General features: G+C 27.0%; 1 protein-coding gene across 3 annotated transcripts in view; it reads left to right on the top strand.

Annotated features, from left to right (window-relative positions):
• The window catches only part of LOC127290468 (uncharacterized), a 53,698-nt gene that overhangs the window by 4,612 nt on the left and 30,209 nt on the right, over positions 1 to 18,877 (top strand). For 2 of the 3 annotated variants that reach the window (XM_051319041.1, XM_051319043.1), the window contains exons 2-7: positions 10,456 to 10,638; positions 12,459 to 12,599; positions 15,836 to 15,871; positions 17,521 to 17,703; positions 18,394 to 18,537; positions 18,693 to 18,875. In XM_051319041.1, coding sequence (XP_051174998.1) covers positions 10,456 to 10,638; positions 12,459 to 12,599; positions 15,836 to 15,871; positions 17,521 to 17,703; positions 18,394 to 18,537; positions 18,693 to 18,875 — 870 coding nt within the window. The remainder of the gene's footprint in view (positions 1 to 10,455; positions 10,639 to 12,458; positions 12,600 to 15,835; positions 15,872 to 17,520; positions 17,704 to 18,393; positions 18,538 to 18,692; positions 18,876 to 18,877) is intronic. The other variant, XM_051319042.1, reaches the window with a different exon arrangement.

Raw genomic sequence — 18,877 nt, 5'->3', positions numbered from 1 at the left:
CCTTACGTAGCAAGCTTGCCGCAATCATTCTTAGTATGCTTGCAGCAATCTTGTAGCAATCTTTCATGGCAAGATTGCAGCAAGCTTTTACGGCAAGCTTGCCCTGGGTGGGACATTTCGCTAGCTCAGACAAGCTTGCGCGGTAAGCTTGCCGCAAGCTTGCTGCAAGTTTCCGTGCTATCTGGGTATATATTACACCCAAAATGAATTAAAATTTTCTTAATTTTTCAAAAAATTTAATTAATTTAAATCAGTTTTTAACTCGTAATGTTTTAAATCAAGCAATTGAAATAGATAAATTCATAGCTTCCTCCACGAAGAAGTAAATTTTTTGCTTCACACAATGAGGAAGCAAAATGTTTATGAAATAAACATAAAGGACCCCCTCCTTGTTTACTTCTACTTTTACTTCCACTGATTTTAATTGGCACTCTCATTTGAACTTTAACTTTCATTTTACAAAGTCTAATTTCTAATAATATTTTCACTTACACTTTCACTTCCACTAATTCTAATTTTCATTCTTAATTTCATTTTACTTACATTAATTTCCAAAAACAGTGGAAGTGGAAACGGAAATAAAAATATGTATGAATATTAGAATCAGTGAAAGAGAAAGTGAAAGTAAAAGTAAAAATGTAAATGAAAATTAGAATCAGTGAAAGTGACAGTGAAAATTTACTTAAATAAAAAACTTTTTTTGTATATATCACTTTTTTGATCAATTATATTATTTTGCAACGTTAATTAAATTAACAATATTGTTTATTACTGATTTTGTTAATTATTTTCAAAAAATTAAATTTTTATACAAAAAAATGAATCTAAATCATTTGAACATGTCAATATAGAAAGAGATGAAAATAAGGCCAATGTGCGGCTTTTCAATAACAAGGCTATTACAACATCTGTTAGATGTCTTCGTGTTTTTGATGTATATTTCAAAATTTATTTTTAAAGTGAAATAGAAAAAAATTATTTCAATTTTATTTTTTAAATTTTTGTTAAAAGCGAAAAAAAGACCTCTTTACAATGTTATGGTTTACTAATTTTTTAATTTTTCATATACATTTAACCATTATTTTTCTTTCTTTCTTCCATTAATTCGTCATGGTTTACCAATATTTTTCAGAGTTAATAAAAATACAAGTTTTTTTTATACAAAATGAAATAAATAAAAAAAATGTAAGTAATAAAAGTAATATAAGCATACTTTTCTTGTTTAGATTAATTACATAAAGTAATTAGCCTTTTTTTTATTAGTTTTTTTAACTTAAAGTTAAGTTTTTTTAATTATTTAAATTGGAAAATTTTGTTTTTAAAAAAATTAACACAATACAATATAAAAATGATACAAAAAATATATGAATAATATATGAAAAATTAGTATAAAAATAAAATGAAATATTTAGATAAAAACGTAAATAGCCTCTTAAATAGCATAACTTAAAATAAAACCAGATACAATTAGTTATATATATATATTTATTAGTAGATTATATTTAAAAATCGTTGGTTCAATTGAAACATCGGAATAAATAAAACAATTAAAAATAAAATTTTAATCATATAAACTTTGTATAAAGATATTTTTAAATTTATTATTCATTCAAATGTCATTTCCACTTTCGTAATGGAATTATAAATATATTCATTTTCTGATAATTCTTAATAATTAATTGTAAATTTCTAAAAGAAAAAGAAATTTCGATTCTTTAGTTAAAGAGTGCGATTTTGTAATTTTATTTTATTTAGAGTTTCAGTTTCACTTTCACTTTGAATTTGACATTCGTTTTCACTTTTCTCAGAAAAATTTCATTGAAAATTACAACGAAACTAGAGGTAAAATTGAAAATTAATGTCAGAGTGAAAGTGAACAATAAAATGAAAGTCAAAGTGAAAGTGAAAGTCAAATTCAGAGTTGAAATCAAAATGAATCGCACTCCAGTTCGTTTCTTATATTGATTTTTCAAATTTTTTACGTTTTTCTCGTAATATTCAGAAAATAAAATATTGTTCGATGTGGAACAATGCGTGGGAGTTATTTTCATATATTTATTTTTCGACACATTAAAGAGAGCGCGTGAAAAAAATTTAATGGAAAAGTTAAAAAAAAAATATATATAATCAACACTTGAAACTTAAAGTTGTTTTTTATTTCTAAAAGACCATTCTCCGAGTTGTAAAAGGTCTTATTAACCGCATGCGGATATTACTCATTAGCCGAACAACCTTAATGACAATCGATATTGGCAAATAGCCATTAAATTATATCGTTAATTCCCTTTTGTTGCGTGAGTCACACATAATAAATTGTGTATTCAAGGGAAATAATAAAACCATAACGAGATTTTAATTTTTTTTTTTTAATATAGAGAAAAAATATCACAATCTTAAAATTTTTGGATCATCATCATCATCTCCTTTTTTTTCTATACAATTATTTTTGATGAATAAAAAAATGTTATTTCCAAAAATATTCTGTTATTTGTCAAAATTTCTATATTTCAATTATATGCTTTTTTTCTACAATTATTTTTTGATGATTAAAAATGTGATAGACAAAATGTCAATATTTTAATTATCTATTTTTTGTTCTACATTTATTTTTGATGATTTCCAAAAATATTCTATTATCCTCGAAATGTCAATATATTTTAATTATCTTGTTTTGATATATTCTGCTGATAAATTCATTATTTTTATTATGATACTCGATTTTCGTTTTATATATAAATTAAAAATGATCTTCCATTTCCGTTGGAATAATCATTCCAAGAGTATTCTCACTTGGAAAGATTTCCCGGAAAGTGCCCCCTGGGAGGTTCTATCAGAATTCCGCCGGAACTTCCAACGTAATTCCGTCGGAATTCTAAAGAATTTCCGATGGGATTCCGACGAAACTTCCAATGTAATTCCGTCGGAATTCCAAAGAATTTCCGATGGGATTCCGACGAAACTTCCAACGTAATTCCGTCGGAATTCCAAAGAATTTCCGATGGGATTCCAACGGAGTTCCGTCGGAACTTTCGACGTAATTCCGTCGGAATTTCATCGGAAACTCTTTGGAACTCCGATAGAATTCCGAAGGAATTACGTTGAAAGTTCCGGGCGGCGGAATTCTGATAGAACCTCCAGGGGCACTTTCCGTGGAATCTTTCCAAGTGCGTTACGATATGACCATATTATAATTATAATTTAAAATTATTTTTCAGTGACTTTGTCTTGTTTTAAATTTTCAGAATCTTTTTCAGAAACCTTCGATTTATAATCCGAAAACAAATTTTGTAAGCAACGTAATTCATGTTTGAACGTCTCCAAAGCAATTCATCTTCAAAGATCTTGGCACTTGTAACACTAATGATGTATATCAAAGGTACTCGTGTTTTTCACAAAAATTCACTATAGCGCAGGAGAATAATTATTTTCATCTCTTTGCGAATTGATCGATTAAATTTTGAAGTCCGTTTATATGTGTATGGAGAAATATTTTTTATCATGTTCCCTTTTTTTGATAAATAAATTATGTAATTTCATTTTTACTTACGGTTTGAGTTTCATTAATTCTGATTTTCACTTTCATTTTCACTTTAATTTTTCATTTTCACTTCTAAATTCATTTAAGTTTTACTCTTAATTTAATTTAATTTCTACTTCGATAATTCTAATTTTTATTCCTATTATCACGTCCTCTATCACTTCCACTGATTTTAATTTTCAATCTCACTTTCATTTTCTTTTCCACTTCCACTTTCACTGCTTCTACTTTTTACATTTAAATTTAATTTTCACTTTCACTAATTTATAATCAGTGACAGTGGAAGTGAAAATGAGAGTGAATTGTGGAATAAAGGAAAGTGGAAGTGATAATATGAGTGAAATTTAGAATCAGTGGAAATGAAATCAAAAATGAGATTGAAAATTAGAATTAGTGGAAGTGAAAGTGAAATTGAAAATAGAATTACATAATCGACCTCCAGATAAATAAAATCTTTGCCAAAAACTATCGAAAAAAGTGAACCAAAATAATATAATATTGATCAAAATTTAAAGTATCATTTGCATTTATTTTTTGCTAATTTTTAAGATCAGTTTGGATTTTTATTTATTTATTAAATTAAATAATTAAATTAAAAAAAATTATTTTCTTAATAAATCATTTTAACATTAAAATAGACAATTTATTTTCAAAGTTGTTATTTATTAAAATAATAGGTTATTTACAATATTAAAGTATCCCTCATAACAAAAGGATATCCATAGGATATCCATATCAATGGTCGATATCCTAGAATGGTCCCCAGGATATCTTGGGATATCCAAACCGCCGGTCTGTGGGTCATCAACAGGACATCCATAGGATATCCACAGGATATCCCTAAGACATCCACAAAATATCTATTGAATATTATATCGCAGGATATCAGTGAGATATTCTTAAGATATTCACGGGATATTTAATATCTCAACATATATTTTTAAAGGTTAAAACTGTTAAGCTAATATAATGAATAATAATATAATAAAAACAAAAATCTTATGAGCTTCTAATTTATTTTAAATGAAGATTTGAAACGCATTTTTCAAAGTTTTTAAATAAACTCATGCACTTAATGTATAATTAATATTAATAGTTATTCGTTAATTGCGGGGAAGAATTTATATTGTTTAAAGCCAATTTATTTTCTGACAATATTAAGCATATGAATAAAGGAATGAATCACGAATGAGAAAAAAATTAGTTAATAATTTTTCAAATTAAACAACTTTCTCGAAAAACAAGTTGCATTTTATTTTATTTATATAAAATTTAATTCACAGAATATTCTCACTCGTAGTCTCATAATGACTTTAAAAACAATATCCTGAGAATATCTTCTTGACATTCAGAAGATATACTGAGAATATCCTGAAAATATCTGTGGGATATCCTGATGATATGCATGGGATATCTGGACGACATTTATGAAAGTCTATAGAGATATCCAGAAGATATCCTGTGGATATCCTCAAATATCTATGGGATATCCAAACCGCCGAATTTTTGGATATCCTTAAGAGATCCTTTTGATATCCACAGGACATCCCTAGGATATCTGCGGGATATTATCAATATATCCCAAGATATCTTGTGTTATTAGGGATAATTTATTTCATTACTAGTAAATTATTTAATTTGAAAGTAACAGTTGTCAAACATGAAGTTAGAGAATTGATTCTACCTTCACGTTGTATTTGTTTGCTACGTAGATAAAATATTTTTGATAATTGACATGAATTCTATGTGAAAGGCCTTATCTTGAGGGGTTATGTTAAAATTTTCTTTTAAATTATTATCTTGCAGTTATGGAGTAGTATAAGGAGACCGAACGACTATGTTAAATCTGCGTTAAAAGTGGACCAAATTTTGATAACCGCTTAGTGTCATGAAAATACGTAATGGAACACTAGCGCCACTGATTGTGTTAAACTCAGCTGAACAGTCAGCCATATTGTAAAAGTTTTAAAAATAAGGAGCAATGTATTTTTGGGTTATGTTCAACGTACTTCTAATTGTTCCCACTGTTTACATACTTCCAAATTGGGAAAGAAAATTACCACCGCGGGCAGGATAGCGCTAGTGTTTCACAACAAATATGGCCGAACTTGGGTGTACAAATTTAAAAAAAAAAAAACTTTTATAATGACGCCTTATTTTTAATATTAAGTAGTTTTTTAATACAAATGCAAATAATGTCCGAAAAACTTGGAAACTTTTTCTTTAAAATGTTAACACTCCAAATGTCAACAACTGTGTACATTCATGATGGTCATGTTTTTTAGTTCACTTTCTTATCACTAGTGTTGCATTGCAATTTTAAATCCCAGAACATTGACTTTTTGAACTGGGGCAATTGAAAAAGAATCTCTAATATGTAAAATTACAAATATTCATCATCAAAAGCGTCTGATGTAATATAGGAAAATATAAAAAAAAAATTTGGATTTTAAAATAAAACATGAAGCTTCATTTCGTTTAAAGCCATCCCTGGTTGTACAATGAGCTTTATAAAAATTTCATGATCCTAGAGGTGGATTTACTATATTGCTTATCTATATGACATTCTTGTCTCATTGCCAGTTTGACCTCTCTAACCACATCTTACAATTTTTACAGCAAAATATTACATGCACCTGTATTAAAGTAGTTCTCTTAAAATAAAAAAGAAGCTACGCTTCACTTTAGCCATATTCTCTTTATAGAAAATTTAAAATAAATTTTTTTTTCTGTTTTTAATACTATTTCTAATAGAATTTTTTAATTCTAAATCAATCACTATTTTTCTAATTTATTACAACAAAGAATTTACTTTGATTAAAGTAACTTTTACAAGTTTTACGATTTAGAAAACATTTTCTCCAAAATGGTTGGCCATAACTTCTTTTACTGTTTCTTTACTTCTTTTCATGTATATATATATATATATATATATATCAAATCTCATAAATGCCTTGAAATGAAAACTAAAATTTTACATATTGTTCTTGACATTGGACGCGCAGTTGGTGATCAAAAATTTTCCAGTGAAAATTGTTTTTGTTTTTTTTTTAGATAAGTTGACGTCAACCTTTCCTCTAATATTATCATGATTTCTCGAAATAAAGACGAGATATTATATAAAGGAAAACGATTCACGAACAATAACTGCGATATTTTATTGGAGGATTATGTTCTGATAAATTCGATTCAAGTTGTCTGCAAAAAATCTACCCACGTACTATTTTTCTCATGCCTCGTTCATCAGTTTCGAATTGCATTCCAGATGAAAATTTTTTTTTTTCCAGACTTTTGTAGCAATATACGTGTCGCGATACACACAACATTTCGTTGACGATTCTTATATTATATTTATATTTTTAGCGCGTCCTACATTGTGACCCGCGATCTTGAAACAAACATCTATACACTACTGTCAAATTTTGTCATTTCTCGTTTATATTGAAAAAAAATAATACGAAAAAAACTATAGAGACTTATTTTTAGAAGCATCTCTCTCTCTCTCTCTGAAAAATATACATAAGAACTTGTAAAGAAATCAATAGAATTTAAAAATAAAGATAAGAATTTTCATTCTTTAGAATCAATGGGAAAATTAATTTTCAAATATAGTTTAGATTATTTTTTGTTAGATATTATAAAAATTAACCCTTTAACTACCATAGAGGTCTATCAGACCTATATGTATTTCGTTTATCACTTTTTTTTAAAAAAATACAATAGCTACTTTTAATAAAAAAACCCGTTAGGCGACAATTGTTTCAAATTTTAATATTAGTTAAATTTTATAATATAAATGAAAATTTCGATCTGTATTACCGACATTAGCCGAAAACTAAAGGTAACTTCTGCGCATGTTTGTGCGCAAGCGCAGTTCTGTCAGCCACCCTAACCTAGAATTACTGTCTTAACGTTTTCGTAAATCTATAAACATCATGTAAACACAGAAAATTAAAAGGCATTAAAATAAGCTGCAATGCTTCTTATTTTAATGCCTTTTAATTTTCTGTGAATACAAGAAATTATTTATAAATAAAATAATTATACTTTTCAATGTACAAAAATATAGTAGGTGATTTTTATGTTCCTGACCCCTTAAATTTATTTTTACTTCCATTATTTTTCTTTAAAAACGAAAAAAATAAGAAACAAAAAAAATTATGGGGTCCGGAACATTAAAAATCACTCTTTATGTATTCGTCATTACATAATTTAAAATCACTAGAAAAATACAAAAAAAAAAAATAATAGGTCTGACAGACCGAGAAAAGCACTAAACGTAATTTTGTTATCACTTACAATTAGCAATTTAGAGATTGTTTTTTTAATTTTTTAGAATTTTTTCAAATAAAATAGTTGAAGAATAAAATATAAAAATTCTATAATCCGTTGAAAAAAAAATCTAATTGGAATAAAAAAAAGTGGATGTTAATTCAGCATGTGGTATAGATCGTGCGGGTGGTTTCTTCTTACTTATGTAACGCACGACTACTGAGGACGAAAGCGTTAAAGACTATATTAAGAGCATCCAAGATTCACCAGTTGATATATTTGGAATGGGTGGGTAAGCGCGGTCGCCGAACGAAGATTGTGAATGCACACGTGATGGTTTGTTCGATGTTCATGGCACGTGCCGAGCAATATACATATATATATATATATATACACACAGATCCAACTTCTACATGTTGCAAAGGCAATTTTACAATTTCAAAGTAATTGCAAATATGTGAAAAAGACATGAAATTTTGAGAAGAAAGAGAAGGTCATTATCCCTCTAGTCTATTTATTTATTAGATATATAGATGAGATGAGGAAAATCCAGTCAAAATTGGCACACGTTCACAATTTATACCAAATTAAAATTTGTATAATTTTTTCTTATGAGAAAAAAAAAATTTGAAAACATTTTGAAAATTTCTTGTATTGATTTTGAAAAAAGGTTTTTTGATAATAAACCCAATACTGTATAGAACTATAGCGGATATATTCTTGTAAGTAGTAAGACCTTCTTTCTCGTATTACAGTTTGAAAATAGCAATGCGATGTTTTTATTAGAGCATTAGTAATGCAGTTAAATAACAACTGTGTTGTGCATTTGTATTTTATGAAAATTTTTCTACAATATTTAACGTAATATTTATTTTTGTATTTAAATTTTGATGAGGATTTTTGTTATTAATTTTGGAGGAGTTTAGTAATTTTTTTGTACCACAGAAAAAAATAATTTATGTCTATATAATCTGTAGACAGATTTTTGGTTTTAGTGTTTGGTAGTTTTAATTATTTTTTCAGCTATTTTTTCAACGTCATAGGCAATGAGTTCTTTAGTAATCTTTTTCGTAATTTTCGAAATATAATCTACTGTAAATTTTGAAACGAAGACTTTGTAGTATCCTTTAACTTTTTAGCCTTCTTCAAAGTGTTTTTTGTAACAGCATCTGTAGTTTCTATTATATCATCCTGAACCTTGTAGTTCGCTCTGTAGTATTTTCAATATTACAATCTGTATCATCTTTTTTTGGGTAGCATTTTTAGCTTCTGAAGTATTTTCCATAACATTATCTGTAGTATCATCTGTATTATCATCTGTAGCATCATCTGTAGTATCATCTGTAGCATCATCTGTAGCATCATCTGTAGCATCATCTGTAGCATCATCTGTAGCATCATCTGTAGCATCATCTGTAGCATCATCTGTAGCATCATCTGTAGCATCATCTGTAGCATCATCTGTAGCATCATCTGTAGCATCATCTGTAGCATCATCTGTAGCATCATCTGTAGCATCATCTGTAGCATCATCTGTAGCATCATCTGTAGCATCATCTGTAGCATCATCTGTAGCATCATCTGTAGCATCATCTGTAGCATATTTCATAGCTTCCTTAACATTGTACTACATTCTGTAGTGTTTTCAAAAATACTTTTTCTGTAGTATCATTCGTAGTATTCTTTATCAGTGTGTTGAACCCCATATTCATTTCGGTAGCTTCATCTGCAGCACCATTCACAGCATCCTTAATATTGTACTATACCTTGTAGTGTTTTGAGTATTATCATCTGTAAAAAATTTTAGCATCATTTACATTATCTTTTTCCACATTTCCTGTATTATCTTCTATGGTATCGTCCGGAAGATTTTGGGCAGTATTATCTGATTGATTTGTTAATATCTTTAAAATAACATCCATTACATTGTGTACCATCTTTCCTACCTTGTATCGTAGTATTTTTTTGTATTGTCTTTTGTATTTACTACAGCAGTTGACATATTCCATAAGGTTTTGTATTGGATCTTTCATGATATATTCTTTTACAATATTTTTTATATCATCATATCATTATCAGTAGCATTTTTTATTGAATATTTAGAAAAAAAATATTACCACTACCATTATCAGTATTATGTATCACTTGTTTGAGCTTCTCTTAAATTATTATATTTTTTTTTTTAAATATCACTTACAGAATATATCTATAATGTAATAATTTTACAGTACCTTACGGATAACATCTGAAACATTTTTTTCTATAGCATCATTTTCAACCTTTTTCTATATAGGACTTTTTGTAGCAGTTTCTATAACAATATATTTTGTAATATCTTCTAAAGCACCTTGAATACCATCATTTACAACATTTCTTGTAATACATCCGCACTATTTTTTCTATACCCACAGGAAATTCTACAACACTTTCTTTGCGTTAATATTTTTATTCATAGTGGCGCGTTTGTAATTAAAACACCTAACTTCGATAAAATCTTTTTATCCACAGAGTCATAATACTTTTTACGATATTTTTATAATCAATTTTTTATATTTTTTTTCAAATTTAATTAAATTTTCTTCAGTTTTTCATATATATATATACATATAGCGCGCATTATATCGATTGACTTTTTCATGTTTCAGATGCCAGAAGTTGTACAACATGTGATAAAGTTCTTGCTGAATTAGAGAAAATTGACGATGACACTGATACATTTGGAGTTGATTTTGTCAAAATCAATGACAAACGTTTGGCGAAGCAGTATGGCATTAAGACATTTCCCGCACTCACATATTTTAGGGAAAAGGAACCAATTATATACGATGGTAAGCTTCACCATTGTAATTTAATTTACTTTAGTAAATATATAAAAAAAAATTAAATAATTAAATGAAATACCAATAAGAAAATTTTTGCATTTGGAAATATTTATATACATGGGAAATATGGGACACATATAAAAACCTACGATGCATATAAAACCTTGATGAAAATTTATAACACTGTAAAAATTAAATTCTTGTATTTTTACGAGAACGTGGCCATAAAATTTAAATAATAATAATAATTGTAATAAGGACAAATTGGGAAGTTAAAAATATATATATATATTTGAGGAACAATGTCAACGTTTGGAAAATTACTTTCACATTGTATGGTAATAGTACTCGCGTGAAGAATCAGGAAGAACAGAGGGCCGATGATGAGCAAGAAAGACTATCGAGAGAGTCGAGAAGGCATAGAGCCAAATTTTATTGGATTACGGCCCAAATGTTGTGGTCTTTTGCAATGGCCTTGTCGCTGCTATGAACAGAATTTTGTGAACGACAACTAAAGCAATGTATGAAAAATGAAAAATCACATTTAATTACAAGTGGTACTTTCAATTTCAAAAAAAAAAAAAAAAAAAATTGCATTAATTAATCCTTTAACGTTCACTGGTTTTGATCTAAAACCATTTGAATATTCAAAAAAATTCACAACTTTGTCAAAAATTGAAATATTTTTATTTTCCAAACTGTAGTGAGCAGAATATTGAAAATTATTTGGAAAAACAAAAAATTATAGAGGAAAAAATTAATAACAATTTTTTTAATTACAATCATAGAATCGGAGGTATATTGGATTTGTTACTCTTAATTTTTTATATTTGACATCAAATTCGGATTCAGCGTCCCCAAAAAACCCCCGAGTGAAAAGTTCCGGGTAAATCTAGTAAATTTTTCCACTTTCGGTCGCTATATTGGATCCGCCATTTTGAATTTTAAAAATCTGACATCAAATTCGAAATCAGCGACCCCAAAAATCCTCGAGTAACAAATTTCACAATAATTCGTCGATTTATTTAGTTGAAAGCTTCTTTTTATTTCTATACATTGTTGACCTTGAAAAACAGAACGCTAATTACTTATATGCTGTTAGTTTTTCAAAATTCAAAATGGCGAATACAATATAATGAAAGAATTTTTTTTGAATAGATCAGATTCGATTAAAACTCGTTACTCGGGGGTTTCCGGGGTCACTGATTACAAATTCGATGTTTGTTTTTCAAAATTCAATATGGCGGATCCAATATGGCGGATGGTTTTTTTAAAAATTGATCAGATTCACTTGAAACTCGTCACTGGGAGGTTTTTGAGGTCGCTGATTACGAATTTCGCATTAGATTTTAAAAATTCAAAATGGCGGATCCAATATGGCGGAAGATTTTTTTAAAAATTGATCAGATTCGCTTGAAACTTGTCACTTAGGGGTTTTTGAGGTCGCTGATTACGAATTTCATATCAGACGTTAAAAATTCAAAATGACTGATCCAATATGGCAAAATTTTTTTTTTTTAATTCTTTAAAGAAAATTTATATTTATTTACTCGCTTTTAAAATATCGACTATAATAATTTTTATATTAAATTTTTTCACATTAAAATAAATTTTTTTCTAATTGTAATTTTCTTTTTTTTCAATTTCATTTGTTTTTGCATATATATATATATATATATATATTTGTAAATTTTCTTGTATTGTTTTCTTTCGAAGGTAGTTTTTTTTTGTTGTTGAAATTTTAATAATTTCAAGACAGCAGGAAATAGTATAAAAAGTATAGATTTTTCTAAAAGTCTCTCTCTCTCTCTCTGAATATCTTTTAGGAGATCTTATGGACGAGGAAAATGTTCTGGAGTTCTTGACGAGCTTGGAGGCCATGGACTTACCCGACCGCATCGAGGAAGTTAACTCGAAAATTCTGGGGAAAATTGTCGAAGAAACAGATTTTTTAGCAGTTCTCTTCTGTAAGTTTTTCACTTTATACTTTCTTTCCTATTGAGCAAAGAATTTTTTTAGACATTGATATATATATATACAGAGTAAAATTTTTTCAATTATAAGTCAAATTAATTTTTACATTAATTATATATTCGTTTAATTAATTAATAATTAAACATATAAATTTTTGTTTAATTTAATTGTATTTAAATTATTTTTCTACTTTTTGAAATTAAAAAATTAATTTTTTTTTCTTTTTTAATCATATATTATTTGTAATAAATATATCGCTGTCTTAGAAAATTAGAAAAAATGCTTATTTTTTGTAAAATTGCAATGTTTTATAGAACGCTATAAAATGTAAATAAAATTTATGTGTAATTTCTATTTTTCTTCGCAATTTTAGAATATGTAAAAGTCACTTTTGTTTAATATAAAAAAAAATTTTCTAAAATTATTGTAATCGATAATTAGTGAAATTTACATATTTTATCATTGTAATATTAATTGTCATTAATAAGTAGCTTATTATTATAATTAATTGCAATATTTTTAATTTTTATATATAGTTGTAAATATAACACTATAAAAATAGATACAGAAACACTGCATTACACTTTTTCTCCTTTTTTATATATAAATATATATATATTTCCTTTGGACTACATCAGTTATTTGCAACTGATTTTATCCGAAATTCTACTGCAATTTACAAAGAGCTTTAAAACAGAAACAAACAGAAATGAACTCTGTTCTGTGCGTTGTTTGCAAATGTAAAATAAAAATATACAATAAAAATAAACAAAAAAAAAATTATATTGAATGCTTGCTTTAATGATTTTGAAATTAACTTTGATTCGGCATATGCAAGTATGTTTACTAAATTATTTATATAATTAACTCTGACTGTTAATAAAATTTAATTATTATTTTCGTTGTACCAATGAATGTACATAAATTATTATTTTTTAAAGCACACGGAAAAACAAAATATTTTTATTGCAAATTTACCCTCCCAAAAAAAGAGGAAAATTAAATGAAAATTCAACAATATTCTCTGTTACATGATATTTAATATTAATAAATAAATGAATATTTAATTTCATTACTGAGCGCAATATTTAATTTGGAATAATTAAATGTGAGAGAATGTGAAAATACAGTTTAAAAAAGTGGAAAATTCAGAAATTTCAAAGTTTTTATAAATTTCAATTAAAAAAAAAAGGTTTCTTTAATGATTTCTATTTGCTAATCACGATTTTAAAATCAAAATAAAAAATCAGTAAAATGACTATTATTAATTTTTTTAATATGACACTAAATTCAAATTCACCAACACCAAAAATTTCTGACAATAAGTAATAAGTATCAAGTAAATCTGAGCGATTTAAAAATTTTAGATTATTATATTAAATCCGACATTTTGAATTTTTGAAATCAGATATTAAATTCTAATTCAGCGACCACGAAATCCCTCGAGTAACATGTTTCAAGAAAATTTAATTATTTTTTAAATTTTCATCCCGAATAACGAATTTCAAGTGAATTCGTTGAATTTTAAAAAAGTGATCCACCATATTGAATCCGCCATTCTGAATTTTAAAAATTTGACATCAAATTCTATTTCTGTAACTCTAAAAACCCCTGAATAACAAGTTTCAAGTAATTCTGAGCGATTTCGAAAATTTTATCTTGTCATACTGGATCCGACATTTTGATTTTTTAAAATCTCACACCAAATTCAAATTTAGCCACCCCTAAAACTTCTGATTAACAAGTTTCAAGTGAATTTGATTAATTTCATGAAATTCGTCTTCCATATTAGATCCGTAATTAAAAACTGTTGAAAATAAAGTTCAAATTTCTAATCAGCTGCATCAAAAACTCTCAATTACAAAATTTCAAGTTAATTTGAGCAAATTTTTTTAAAATTTACTTCACTTTGAGTTATCGAAAAATTCAGTTACCGAATATTGATGATTTTATTGTCTAGTATAAAAAAAAGTAACTTTTTCTTTAAATGTATAAAAATTATTATTGTATATATTTCCCTCATAACAAAAGGATATCCCTAAGATATCCATAGGATATCCATATCAATGGTCGATATCCTAGAATGGTCCCCAGGATATCTTGGGATATCCATAGGATATCCCTAGGATATCCAAACCGCCGGTCTGTGGGACATCAACAGGACATCCATAGGATATCCCTAAGACATCCACAAAATATCTATTGGATATTATATCGCAGGATATCCATGGGATATCCTCAGGATGTCCGTGAGATATTCTTAGGATATTCACGGGATATTTAATATCTCAACATATATTTTTAAAGGTTAAAACTGTTAAGCTAATATAATGAATAATAATATAATAAAAACAAAAATCTTATGAGCTTCTAATTTATTTTAAATGGAGATTTGAAAAGCATTTTTCAAAGTTTTTAAATAAACTCATGCACTTAATGTATAATTAATATTAATAGTTATTCGTTATTTGCGGGGAAGAATTTATATTGTTTAAAGCTAATTTATTTTCTCACAATATTAAGCATATAAATAAAAAAAAAATTTATATAAAATTTAATTCACAGAATATTCTCACTCGTAGTCTCATAATGACTTTAAAAACAGTATCCTGAGAATATCTTCTTGACATTCAGAAGATATACTGAGAATATCCTGAAAATATCTGTGGGATATTCTGACGATATCTATGGGATATCTGGAGGACATTTATGAAAGTCTATAGAGATATCCAGAAGATATCTTGTGGATATCCTCAGATATCCAAACCGCCGATTTTTTGGATATCCTTAAGAGATTCTTTTGATATTATTATCAATATATCCCAAGATATCTTGTGTTATTAGGGTTAATATATTTCCGTCAAATTAGCAGGAATACAAAAATCTGCAGCAACATCTTTTTATGGTTCTGTACCCGAAGGGAGAATGAATCCAATGAAATTAAAAATATTTTGTTTTTACGTGTGCAAAGTGTTTCTTTAAAAATGAGAAATAAAGAAATTAGAGAAAAATAGTAAAAAATATAAATAGGTAAAAAAAAGACAGATCTTTTCAAAAAACTGATTAAAAAAAAATTTTTTTTTTGTCATTCCTATAAAAATGTACATAATTAAGTATTAAGCTTTTTTCCAATTTTTTCCCACAAAACACTTTTAGTTATTATACACAAAAATACTTGTAAATAATATACATACATGTGAAATATTTTTGTGTGTGTAAATGCGATCAGGTCCTGATTCGGAGCATTGCGCTGGAGCTGGTTCCAGTAAGTATATTTTTAAACTCAAAACTTTCAGGTCCTTTCTGTGAATTCAACGACTCTTTCCTAAATTTTGGAAATAAGTTTTTTTTTTTAAATACGTCCACAATACCTTATGAAAATCGTTGCTCTGTCGCTAAATACACATTATAAAAATCTATTATTACTTATTTATTTATATAGGAATACTGTAAATATATTATGTTAATATTGTACAATTATTTAACAGCGAAAGAGCACGAATTGTTATGCATAAAAAAGAAGTGTTTTTTTTAAAAATTATTTGACAAAATTATTGTTATTTGTTTTAACATTTGATAATTGAGTATTTGTTGAATTTACCAGATTAAAATGTAAATGTGTGTGTGTGTTTTTTTTTTTGTTATTCTGTAAATTTTTTTTATTAACTTGCACGCCTAATTACAGAGAAGAATGTATATATATTTGAATATTATATGTATATAATAATTATTGAAATTGTTTGTAATATAATTCGTATTCCCCAATTGAGAGAGCAGCGGCAATTATTGCAAGTGAAACTATCTCATTATCGGGAGAATAATATTACTGTCGATACATCTAATGATTCTGGAGTCATTCTAATTATTGTACAACCAATTTTAATCTCATGATAATACAAATTTGTTTGTTTAAATATCGGTAAATGTTATTACAAGAAATTACTGGTTTTCCAAACAATAATAATAATAATAATATATTATTTGATCAAATTTATTATTATTATTATTATTATTATTATTATTATTATTATTATTATTATTATTATTATTATTATTATTATTATTATTATTATTATTATTATTATTAGTATTGAAATTCGATAAATCAGCAAATATACAATCAAAATTAAATGATTTTGTATTAAAATTACAAAGTATTTTGCTTTTATAAATACTTTTCTTTATGAATTCTGCTTTTGAATTTTTCTTCCAGCAATATTAAACAATTTTTTCTAAACCTTTTTTCCATATATATATATTTTTATATTCTTATAATACATTTTGCTCATTGATTGTAAAATAAAAAAAAAGCATCGAAAGCTTTTTATTAATGTATGAGTATTGTAATGTAACACTAACCATTCGCGTAAATCATTGAAATAAAAGTATCTATTCCTTCAGGGCAGAAATAACATAATAAAAAAAAATGAAATAAAATTTTCATTCTTTTGAAGGAAATGGAAAAGATTCAACTTTTACTTTTTTTCTCAATAAAATACGCTTTTGCTACAGTCTCTCTCTCTCTCTCTCTTTCTCTCTTGTTTTGATATCCTTGCAAATATAAATAAATAATAATAATAACGTAACTCTGTAAAAGGAGATTTTAATATATAAATGTCGTAACCTGCTTTGCATCATATTTCTCAACCAAGACGTAATATGATCTCTTTGGGCCTTGTTTTTAAACTAGTCAATCTAGTTACGAATACATATATATATATATATGATTTGAAAGACAAAACCATATATATGTGAGATGTAAATATACATTAGAAAAAATTCCGAGTGTTTTAGTTTAGTCCCAAGTTGAGCACGTCGAATTAATTTTGAGCGATATGATTTTCGTTTTGTAAAGTAAAAGAAAGAAACCGAATGACCTCCGATAATGTTTCATCTTGGTTCAAAATGGGACAGACAAACCGGACTGTAAGAAGTGCGCAAAGGCCCTTCAGGAACTGGAGAACATCGATGACGAGGCCGATCAATTGGGTATCGGATTCGTTAAGATTGCAGACGAACGACTCGCCGAGGAGTACAATCTCGGACAGCTTCCTGTTTTGGTCTACTACAGACATCAAATACCAATCGTTTATGAACGTAAGAATAATTTTATATAATTATATATTATTATTATATTTATAATGTCAATTTCTTTCTACGAAGCTCTATTTTTTTTTAAATATTGACAGAAAAAATATCATAAATCATAAATCATAAATCATAAATCATAAATCATAAATCATAAATCATAAATCATAAATCATAAATCATAAATCATAAATCATAAATCATAAATCATAAATCATAAATATATGATCAAAGAGCGAAAGAAAGTTTGATTCATAGATCCTTGGATCCATAAATTGTTTAATTTCTAGGCCTTTGCGATTTATAGATCCTTAAATCCTTCGTTCTATAGATAAATAGATCCTTATGTGTTCAGATTCATTGATCGCAGGTCCTTTGATAATTCGATCCATAGATCCTTAAATCCTTCGATCTATAGATAAATATAGATCCTTGGGTGCTTAGATTTATTGATCATAGGCTCTTTGATGATTCGATTCATAGATCCTTAAATCCTTCGATCTATAGATAAATAGATCCTTGAGTGCTTAGATTTATTGATCGCAGATCCTTCGATGATTCAATCCATAGATCATTTAATTCATTGGTTATTAGATCCTCGAATTTTGAATTTTATATTAAAAAACAAAAATTTAAATTATTAGAAAATTGTTTTTTTTTAAATTCTTTTCTTAAAATTCTTTTCTTATTTTTATGTAGACGAATTGAGTCGAGAAGAAGATGTCTTGGAGTGGTTGGTTGCAAATAAAAGTACAGGAGACGAGGAAGATGTTATTGAAGATGTGACTGCAAAGACGCTCAACACTCTCATTGGAAACATCGACAATCTGGTCGTACTCTTCTGTTCGTATTCAAGGTTTCCCTTCAAGTGTTTCAAGAAAATTTATAATGATTTATTATTAAATTTTCTAAAAAAAAAAGTTGTTTTTTTTTTGCCCCTGACCAATTTATAAAGTGCATTTAAATTCATTTTTTTTTTTTTATTTATTAAATTGCAGACGATCATGGTGATGAGGATTCGATGCAAGTTCTTCATGAACTCGAGAAGATTGATGATGATTGCGACAAGCACGGAATTCAGTTTGTTAAAATTGATGACGACAAAGCGGCAAAAGAATTTGGAATCGATACAGTGCCTGCAATTGTATACTTTGAGAAACAGCTACCAAATGTATACGATGGT

The sequence above is a fragment of the Leptopilina boulardi genome, unplaced genomic scaffold (assembly GCF_019393585.1).
Source record: "Leptopilina boulardi isolate dan_hultmark-lab unplaced genomic scaffold, ZJU_Lbou_2.1 LbouV2_69, whole genome shotgun sequence".
NCBI classification, from domain to species: Eukaryota; Metazoa; Arthropoda; class Insecta; order Hymenoptera; family Figitidae; genus Leptopilina; species Leptopilina boulardi.
The sequence above is the reverse complement of the archived record's forward strand: the minus strand, read 5'-3'. Positions and strand labels throughout refer to the sequence as shown.